This window comes from Pseudochaenichthys georgianus, chromosome 1, assembly GCF_902827115.2.
Source record: "Pseudochaenichthys georgianus chromosome 1, fPseGeo1.2, whole genome shotgun sequence".
NCBI classification, from domain to species: Eukaryota; Metazoa; Chordata; class Actinopteri; order Perciformes; family Channichthyidae; genus Pseudochaenichthys; species Pseudochaenichthys georgianus.
Window position 1 is genome coordinate 40,086,627 of NC_047503.1, and position 11,206 is coordinate 40,097,832.

The window sequence follows — 11,206 nt, forward strand, 5'->3', positions numbered from 1 at the left end:
ATGTCAAGCCTTTGGGCTCTGAAACTACGGGGCGGGCCGAGGACAAATACACATGCGTTAATCGAACGTTAAAATGATTAGTGGCGTTAACGCGTTATTAACGTGGTAATATTTTTATATATCTGAGACCCATAATATATGCCTACAAATAGCATGATAGGTGCACTTTAAAACACCACCCTTAACTATAACCTCAGTATTACAGTATGGATATAATCATTTAAATACATTTTTGAAAATGTCAACAAAAACTGTAACAACCACCACATATTTTATACGTGTATCTAATACATTCTGTTTCTGTTGGAAACAATACAATCTTGTAATTGGTACCTTTTTCGCTGCCATTGAGTTTTCTGTACGGTACATATTTGACATGCTGTAGAAATGTGCTACTTTAATATTACATTTGTTTGTAATGAAACTATCATATAAATGTGGAAAAACTGTGTAAACTAATTATTTATTTGTTCATTTCTAATATGTGTAGTTGACCTAATGCTCTTTAATTCTGGAGAAGCTGGTTATCTGGGTGAACCAGTCATGAGAGATAATGTTTTATCATGTAACTTAATGGACACACCCACATATGTGGATGTTTTAAAAGAGAAGGATCAGTGGTGAAAAACTCCAACGGACAGTTCGTCAAAGGAACTCAGGTCTCAAGAACAGGTAAGAACAATGCTTCTTAAATGTAAGACACACATTTCATATTTGTTGTTTTAATTAAATTTGCCACTGCCTTTCTCCTTCTGATAACAAAATAACTCAGGTTAATCTTTGTATAGATAACGCGCAACCATTGCTGGGAATGATTATTATAATTCTCTCATCAACAGGATTCTTCTTCTTTTCCAGAGGGAAAATGGTGAATTATAAAGTGACTGTATTCAATGGTTCACCTATCAATGCCGTAACTACAAATGACATCTTCATTAAGCTGGTGGGCACAGATGGGGAAATTGAACCCAATAAACTCAACGCGCCAATTTCTTTCACCAGTACACAAGTAAGTCAGAAATATCTCTCTAAAAATATAACACTCTTACTCAACTTTTTAAATGATATAGGGATATAACATAACAATTACAGTAGGTTAAGCTTGAGTGAACTTAGCTAGCACAAAACATTATTATCTTGTACTTTGATTAGGTTAACTTATTGCTTGACTCTTGCAATTTTGTGTTTGTAACCACATGATTGAATACAACTATTGTAACTCAGAGATTAAATTAATAGATTGAATAGTAATTTACCTAAATGTAATGTAAATTATGTAATGTATAATTGCTTTCAAATAATGTCTGTCTTCTCTCCAGGTGGCCTGGCCTGTCCCTATTGGAAAGCTGATTCTGATAAAGTTTGTCAAAAAGAAACCCGAAAAGTCAGCTGAAGTCGATTGGTTCCCTGCCAAGGTTGAAGTGGAATCTCCTAATGGAGAAACGCACATCTTCCCCATCTACCGCTGGATCACAGACAGCGTTGAGCAAAGCTTCAGAGAAGGAACAGGTATTTGGAAATTAGCTTTTCTGACATCCTGTAAAAAAATGTCAGACCACAGAATACAAGTTCTGCAAGCTGGACTACTGTTTAAGGAAGTCAGGGTAAATCCATGCCAACTGTGAGTATCACTTTTTTTTAACCTGTCTTTCTTTAAGCTCTGAGAGCCTTTGACGACAGCACTCCTGAGGGCAGGGACAGTCGGGAGCAGGAGTTGAATCAGCGAGAGAAAGACTATTGGTGAGCGCTCAGAGCTTATGCACATTTTAAGTTCATGCATCCCGAAACTGAAATCCATCCAAACATATTACAAACATATGACACTTACCAAGCTTTATGCAATGTAATACAGTAGACCTAAATATGTTGCTATATTGAATACTTGTCATGTGTTTGCATACTCCAAGCTAAAACTGATACATTAGTATCTAGAATGTCCTCACCTCTCTTCTCTATTACTCCCAGCTGGGATGTGTATAAAGAGGGAATGCCCCACATCATGGAGGCAACAGATGTTGATTCTCTGCCTTGTGAGGTCCGCTTCTCCTGCACCAAGACCATAGTGTTGAAGTTCACAGCAATTGCTGCGTGAGTTCTTCAAGTCCTGTTATCCAACAATCTACAAAATATGTACCTGCCTCGAATCATTTTAGGGCATTATAATAAAGTTACTTGTTGCTTTTTTTCTAGAGTGGCTGAGTTGAAGTTAAAGGGAATCGCTGACTCCAAGGACAACTGGACTGATATTAAGGATGTCAATCGTGTGTTCAGCAACAAGGACACTAAGATATCAAGTACAATGATATACCTTTATCTATTTATATATATATATATATATATATATATATATATATATATATAATACTTTAGATTCTACTGAATACTAAATCTAAATCTAAAAAAAATAAATTGTTTTATCTTTACTTATAAGAAAACTATTTATTCAGTATTTAAATACATACCAGTAAGACTGATAACTCACTTTAAAACAACAACACAAAATGTTTAATTGTTGTTTAACCCTAACCCTAACTTTATATACAGTTGAACAGTTGCCCAAAGTCTGAAAAACAATCAACTTCAAATGTATTTGTTTTTTTCAGAATATGTAGAGGAAAATTGGAAGGAGGATGCCTTTTTTGGCTACCAGTACCTAAATGGTGTCAACCCCATTTTGATCCAACGTTGTACAGCTCTGCCCGAACACTTTCCTGTCACTGATGAGATGCTCTTCCCTGATGGTCAGAGTAGTTTGGCAGTTGAAATGGAGGTGATTCTTTTGACCATAATTGAGTTTAGAGCCATGTTTGTTTAGAATTTTGTAGTGTTGGAAGTTCTTCACTGTGTTTCATACATACACTGTTTGCATGTGAGTCAATTCATATCTCATCTTCACTCAAAACAGCTTGACAACATATTCCTGTTAGACTACAATCGTTTTGATGGACTGAAAGCAAACATTGTCCATGGGAAGCAGCAGTACCTGATGGCTCCCCTTGTCCTGCTCCAGAAAACACTTGATGATAAGCTGATGCCGATTGCTATTCAGGTGAGATACACGCTCAAATAAAGCTAACATCTAAGATGTAAGGACGGACTAACATTCAATACAATATATGTCATATGTACAGCGAAGTAAGCAAATAGCTTAACAGTCAACTACGAGGCAAAATGCACTTTTTATGTCTTTTATACATAAATATGTGTCACCTTGTAGCTCAGTGAGGTAAAGGATTGTTCAGATAGTTAACTTTAGTCTAAGTTATCTCAGTGGGTCTCAAACGGTTTGGTCATCTATGTAAACAAATATTTTCAAGGCACACATTTATATATTTCAAATAATTGTACAAAATAAGGTAAGAAATCATTCCAATGTGTACTATAGGACAGTAAAAAACAAAAAGTACAGTTTAATAGGAGAGTGATTAGTAAAATACGCATAAATAAAAAGAAAGAATGCTAGCTAGGTAATGCGCAATGTGTTTTGGAAGTAATATGGTCTTTCATTACGTTAGCAAGCATCGCTAATACTCAGAGCTAACGCTGTACTGGAGAGAGTACAAAATAAGCCGGATATAAAAGGGACTGTCCTTGTGGTAAACCTAAAGGCCCTGACACACCAAGCCGATTTCGGCCATCGATAGATGTCTGGCCGTCGATAGATGTCTGGCCGTCGGTTTGTGTCCTGTTGCCCTACTCAGATTGGTGTGTCCCGCACCGTCGTGTCTTTTCGGGTGTGCCGACACCTTCCGCTCCCGATTGAACATGTTGAATCGGTAGGCTGTCGGCAAAATAAATCACTCTGATTAGCTGTTCAGCTTAGCGAATCAGTGCATGAGAAGCGAAACGGAAGTGAGGTACGCAAACAAATGATTAAGAAGGCACTGATACCGCCAGTACCGCACTAAACATGGACTATAAGTCGCTATGTGAAACTATCTGTGAAACAGTCTGTGATGGACGAGAGTGTTTAAATTTAAAGGGCCGGACACAGAATCAGCAATTATGTAACATGGCTGAAATAGAGGGGTATGAGAAATGGCTACAATGGATGATCTGTTTGGTATTTTGAGCAAAAAACTTCATAGACATGTTTTGTATAGATATTGCCATATAATATATATTGTTCAAATATAGCATAATAGGTGACATTTAAGTAAAATTACACCGCTGTGTGCAAACATAGAGGAAAGTTGTAAATCACAAAAAAAACTATCTTAAAGGACAATAATTTGTGCCTGCTTCCCATTTTCTTTGTCGAAAACATGATAAATTACACATTCAACTATTGGTGTAAGGCTGAAGAAAGTAGGGCCACTGTTCTGAAGTTGACTGTGTATAAAACCTATGGTAAATAAGCAAATTGTTAAGCATTATTGACCAAAACTGTCACTGGATCAAATCGATTGAAAGAACTTCATCCCTATTTCTCCCCGTACAGCTGAAGCAGACTCCAGCAGAGGACAACCCCATCTTCCTTCCTACTGACTCTGAGTATGACTGGCTGATGGCCAAGATGTTTGTGAGAAGTGCAGATTCCAGCGAGCATCAGCTAAATGGTGCATCCACTCTACAAGGTAAGTGAGAATACTGAAATTACTTTAGTTTTTTTAAGTGCCAGAGGTACCTCTGGCACTGGCAATGTGATAATACAAAACAGTGTAATTTGTTTAACAATCTAACTATTTTTAAAATGTTTTGCCAAATTTGGCAAGTGATTGCACTTTAGATGAGCAACAAAATCTTTTGAGAAAAACATAAATCTACATCTAGATACAATGTGAGGTTCCTGGTTTAGTTTAATTAATTCCCCTGTCACAAGTAACTAATGCCAGCAAGTCTTTCCACTTCTCACGTGAACAAGCAGAGATGAGTTTTACATATTAAAGAAAACACACAAGTTACTGAGCCAAGTTTAGGCAAATGTTTACCAAATAATGTTTGGAAGGTCTATGTGGCAATAAGCACAATAAACAAGCTTCTTTCATACATTGGAAATAACTCAAAAGGTTGGCAGAAACTATTGTTTACATTTTAATAAGCAAAACAATAATCAAACCTCAACAAACCCCCAAACCTCTTGTTAACAAAGTTTCTTGCATATTCTCTCTTATGTGTATATTTATTTCATGCTTATTTCCTATGTTTCCTATTGATGTAAACTTGTAGAAAGAGCAAGAACTAAATGCCTCAGAAAGGGTTGCATTGTAAAGTGGTGGAACCATTATTAAGATAAGTGTTGTAGTTTATAAAAACTTAAGATTCTACTTGTATTACAGGTTTGTGGAGGAAGTGCTCAGCTTCTACTACAAGAGTGATGATGAGGTCCAGCAAGACTCAGAACTACAGAAGTGGTTGTCTGACATTTTTGAACATGGATTCCTTTCCGACGAAAGCACAGGTAGGTTTTACAGAAACATTCAATAGGGATACATTTCCATTATTTAGGAAAGTAACATGTACCCATTTTGACTTCTTTCAGTAAAGCTTTTTATTGCCTTTAATGTTCAGGAATTCCACAGCACTTAAGCTCTGTGACTGAGTTGGTCAAGTTTGTCACCATGGTGCTCTTCACTTGCTCAGCACAGCACTCAGCTGTGAACGATGGCCAGGTGAGGTCTTTTAATACTTTGGATGTTCATTTAAAGTTGCTATTGTAGAAATCGCTAGCATGCCAAAAAATCGCCACCTTGGTGTGGTTGAGACAAGGATGATATTTACACACATCACAATTTTTGTTTACCACATGCAAACATGAACACTTTGGTTTATTGCAAAGTATAGCTGAGGTTTAGGAAGTGCTTAGTTGTTCAGTTATATAGCCTGAAACTAAACTACTGGAGACATAAAAACGATAATCTGATGTTTGCGCTACCACATTCATCACTATTTATCCTGAGCTCAACTTGAATGTCTACAGAAAAATGTATTGGCAATGTAGCAGAAAGTTATTGAGGCATTTCTCTTGAAACTAAGAACGTTACACCTTATGGTGGTGTTTAAGAAAAAGTCAGATGATCTCCAATGTCATTAGTATGAATCATCTTGGGTCCATTCATCTCTCTGTTTGTATCCACATTTATGACAACACATGCAATTGCTGAACAGCAGTGTGTCAAAGTAGTGGACTGTTATCAAAATAATGACATGGCCTGGCTTCAAAAAGTATTAATCAATTATTCATTTCATCACAGTTTGACTATGGTGGCTGGATGCCCAACAGTCCCTTCACCCTGCAACTTGCCCCACCAACCACAAAGGGGACAACATGCGAGGACACGATGCTGAACACACTGCCTACCATTGGTACATCAGCTCAGGGAATGGCCACCTTGTGGCTACTCAGCAAGCCTCCGTTTGACTTTGTAAGTAACCAATATTTCTATAAAAAAGTTCTTACTCAAATTCAAGTACACATAGTATTTTCATTAAAGGTCACCTATTATGCAAAATGAACTTTTTGATTATTTTATAAACAAATGTGTCCCCTGTTTGTAAGGAGACTCACAAAGTGTCCGAAAATACAACCCTCTCTCTTTTCCTCCTTACCCACATCTCTAAAAACGGGGGTACAACGGAGCTGATCCAGATTTGCTTCGATCATGACGACATTAGTAAAATGTGGGCTGGCTTTACATTTAACTACTGGCAACGTTCCCCCCAAGGCCCTATCGTCCCCTATCAGAAATGTTGCTGTATCAGAAACAATGAGCGACGTGTTTTGGAAGTAATATGGTCAGTGTTTACATTAGCAAGCATCGCTAACACTCAGAGCTAACCCTGTACTGGAGAGAATATGTGTGAAGAAGCCGGATGTAAAAAGTGCTCACCTCGTGGTAAACCTGCAAGAGAAAAAGCTTTTGAGCGCCATAGTGTTTCAGAAATAATGCTTGATGTTGTTTAGAACATTAAATCGCGTTTAATCACGGCAGCATTGAGCTGAGTTTCTGCTGAGTAGACACTCTTTTCTTCACACAGCTCACTGCTGGCCACGCTCCAAAGGAGCGGGTTACATTTGAAGCTACAGACCCAGAATCAGCACTTTTGTAACAGGGCTGAAATAGAGGGGTATGAGGCATGGCTAAAATGCAGGATCTGTTTGGTTTTCTGAATACCCTCTTTGAGCCCTGAAAAAACTTGTGATTACAACAACTGCACACTATATTGTCAATTATCTGTTTTGAAATACTTTTGAACTTTTATTTTTGAATGTATCATTGATCTCATCAGGTCCCTCTCGGCCAGTTCCCAGAGGAGCATTTCACTGAGGAGATTCCCTGTCAGCTGATAAAGGATTTTCAAGAACAGCTTGAAGAGTTAAGTGCATCCATCAGAGTCAGAAACATTGGTCTGGATATCCCATACACATACATGGATCCAGCGCTGATGGAAAATAGTGTGGCCATATAATGATCATAATGTGAGACCCTTAGCTGTCTGCTACATTTTGCTTAATATTAGCGGAGAGAAAGGGAATACATTAATATTCAGTTTTTAAGTATATACTGGAAAGAAGCTACTGCCTGTTATATTTGTATGCATGTGATTTATATAGCATATTCAAGTTAAGTGTGTTTTAAGTTTTAAATCAGAATAAAAACGTATTGGGCCTCTTTAATAATCGAGATACAAAGGGATCCTTTATGAGCCTGTTTGCTTTATGCCAGTAAGTCTACAGAATATAATTATATCTTTTTGAAAAAATACCATCATGGTGCATACACGAAAAATTGCAAATACCCCTTTAAAAATCACAACATAGCCCAAGTTCCAAGCGAATTTGATCAGCATATTCTCTGGATTGATTATCTCTTAACTTTTAATGATTTTTCTTTATATTCAAAAATGTCTTCATATTCTAGAAATGTGTTCCAATGTTGCTTTGTTGAAAAGTGAATTGTCAAGTTTGTGTCAGACTTTCTGCTTGTAATACCTCCTTTGAATTGTATTAACTATCACTAAGTATTTTAAACTGACCAAAATCAAAATAAATAAATAAATTGTGTTTGAGAGATCATTATTATGATTGTCATTACCTATCTTTATCATTTTTATTGTTAGTTTTATCTGTAAAAATGTTGCTCTGTAGTCTGTTATAGGTTTGTAAATGTATAGGTATCAATGTATAGGTATCAATGGTCTGGAATACATTCCCCCGCTATACTCGCCTTTTCACTGCCATGGGATGCAATGTAAACAAATGCGCTGAAATGATGGGCGGAAGTTTTGGTAAAGGCCTATTTGGCACCATTAGTTTAAATTAGATTTAAGGAAATGACTGTAATAAGTAATCTGTGGACATGTTTGAATTGTTGAGCTAAAAGAAGCCAGCTGTAGTAGGAGTGAAAAGCACATTTTATTTTAATATGGGTCCCCGCTTTCTCATGTTTTGATGGTAGGTGATAGCTAAGAAGCTTGTCTTTTGTTTGGATTAGGTTAGGTTAGTTTAGGGTTCTTTGTGTTCAGAAGTTTTTGTTTATTATGATGCCATTTATCTCACATCGGATGAAATTAAAACATTAGATTTTCGATTTCACTGACTGAGTATAGAGTGTGCATTTCATGGTATGTCTAGGTTCCCCTAGACCAGGGACATAACATGAATTGGTCACAGACAGTGGGTGTTTCTCAATGTCGAGTACGCTTCAATCTCAATCTCAATCTTTATTTATTTATATAGCACATTTAAAACAACCTTCGGCTGACCAAAGTGCTGTACAGGGCAGGCAGTAACTACAATAGTGAATAGCCCAATGGGAGTACGATAATAAAAACAATAATTAAAAACATAATAAAAAGCACAATAAATAGAAACATATAAAAAATAAAAATAAATAAATAAATAAAAAAACACATACAAATATAAAAATGTAATGCTCAACTAGTATTAAAAGCCATTGCAAAGAGGTGAGTTTTTAGCTGGGATTTAAAAAGTTCAATAGACTCAACAGTCCGGATATGTGCTGGGAGGCTGTTCCACAGTCTGGGAGCTGCAACACTGAAGGCCCTGTCACCTCTGGTTTTTTTCCTGCTCCGAGGAACCACCAACATATTCTGCTGAGCTGAGCGCAATGCTCTAGCAGGAGCATGGCGGTGCAACAACTCAGACAGGTAATGTGGTGCCAGTCCATGCAATGATTTAAAAACAACAAGTAAGTACTTGAACTGGATCCTGTAACTGACAGGAAGCCAATGAAGGTCTGCCAGAACGGGTGTGATGTGGTCATAACGTCTCTTCCCAGTAAGAAGGCGTGCAGCCGCATTTTGGACCAGCTGCAGGCGACGGATCAAGCACTTGTCAACACCAATATAGAGGGAGTTACAGTAGTCTAAACGAGACGTGATAAATAAGTGGATGAGCTGTTCAAATTCCTTACTAGGAAGATAGGCTTTTACCTTCCCCAGAAGCCGCAGCTGGAAGAAGCTTGTCTTGACAACTGAGCTTATCTGTTTGTCAAATTTAAAACAGTTGTCAAAGATGACTCCAAGATTTCTGACAGAGGGACGGCTGTAGGAGGCTAAGGGGCCGAGCACACTATTAAAGCCATCCAGGAGTTCAGACTGTCCAAATATTATAATCTCTGTCTTCTTTTCATTAAGAGTCAAGAAGTTGATTTCCATCCATGATTTTATGTCTTTCAGACAGCTAAGCAAGGCAATCCTAGATTCCTTATTTGCTGTTATAGGCAGGTATATCTGCAGATCATCTGCAAAGCAATGGTAAGAAATGTTGTGCTTTTTAAAAATTGACCCCAGAGGTAGTAAATACAGACTGAACAAAATGGGGCCCAGGACAGAGCCTTGTGGGACCCCATATGCTAGTGGGGCTGCAGCTGAAGAATACTGGCCAAGATGCACAGAAAAGGTCCTTTCTGACAGATAGGATTTAAACCATTTTAGGACGTTACCTTTAATACCGACACACAGTTCAAGGCGTGATAATAAAATGTGGTGGTCAATGGTGTCAAAAGCAGCAGACAAATCTAAAAGCACAAGCACAGCAGAATTCCCAGAATCAGCAGTTAAAAGAAGATCATTCAAAACTCTTAGAAGAGCAGTTTCCGTGCTGTGGCGTGATTTAAAACCAGACTGAAACTTCTCTGATATGCAGTTTAAAACAAGGTGTGACTGCAGTTGTGCTAAAACCAATTTCTCTAGGACTTTAGACAGGAAGGGAAGCTTAGAAATAGGTCTAAAGTTGGAGAGAACAGAATGATCAAGGTTTTGTTTTTTGATAAGAGGCTGCACTACAGCATGTTTAAAAAAGGTTGGAACGCAGCCTGAGGTGAGAGAGATATTTATCAAAGTTAAAATATATGACCCAATAGTATTAAAAACGTCTTTCAGTAGTCTGGGAGGAATACTGTCAAAGGGGTATTGTGAAGGTTTCAATTTTCTAACCACCTCAGATAACTCGGACAGTGAAACCAGGTCAAACTGCTCGAAGATAGCTGAGCACACAGGATACACTGCTGGGTCTAAGGTGAGAGGAGGAGGTGAAGATCTGATGGCCAAGACTTTATCATTAAAGAATGAAAGAAACTTTTCACATAGAGTAGGTGATGGCACAACACAGGGAGAGTTACAGGGATTTAAAAGAGAATTAAGAGTGGTAAAAAGGAACTGGGGCCTATTTCTGTTTTTGGACACAAGATTTGAAATAAAATGAGTTTTTGCACATTTAACAGCCCTCTGATATTCGCTTAAACTGTCTCTCAGAATCCCCAAGGAGACGTGAAGTTTATCCTTCTTCCATCTCCTCTCTGCTCGTCTACATGCGCGTCGTAGGGCGCGGGTAGAGTCAGTTAACCACGGTTCAGTCACAGGTTTAGGGTGTCTGGCCGTGAATGGAGCGATCAGGTCCAGAATATCCGTGCAAGTAGAATTAAAAAGGATGAGAATCTCCTCAGCACTGGCATCACAAGAGTCATTTAAAGTGGAAAGCAGCACAGCATCATTAAAGGCAACGGAAAACTGTGACGCTGTCAGAGGATTCAGCGCACGTAGGTGTCGCTCCGGAACGCACGAGTCAACTTGAGAGCAAGGCAGCATCATAGTAAATAACACAGGCAAATGGTCCGAAATACCAGTGTCACAAATGTCCCTGATACAAACCATGAGACAACACCAGGTCCAGTGTGTGTCCCTTCTCATGTGTCGGGCCATTAACCGACTGTGTAAGATTAAAAGAGTCAATGAGATTCAT

At 38.1% G+C, this 11,206-nt stretch overlaps 1 protein-coding gene across 1 annotated transcript; it reads left to right on the top strand.

Annotated features, from left to right (window-relative positions):
• The first annotated feature begins 620 nt into the window (after positions 1-620).
• LOC117452876 (polyunsaturated fatty acid lipoxygenase ALOX8-like) lies at positions 621-8,005 on the top strand. The gene is made up of 13 exons (XM_034091676.2): positions 621-672; positions 840-1,009; positions 1,320-1,509; positions 1,659-1,740; positions 1,966-2,088; positions 2,191-2,294; positions 2,604-2,770; positions 2,906-3,049; positions 4,442-4,581; positions 5,280-5,401; positions 5,512-5,612; positions 6,195-6,365; positions 7,231-8,005. Exons 2-13 carry the CDS (start codon positions 866-868, stop codon positions 7,408-7,410), a joined length of 1,668 nt encoding a protein of 555 aa, XP_033947567.1. The 5' UTR covers positions 621-672; positions 840-865; the 3' UTR covers positions 7,411-8,005.
• Positions 8,006-11,206: the final 3,201 nt, after the last annotated feature.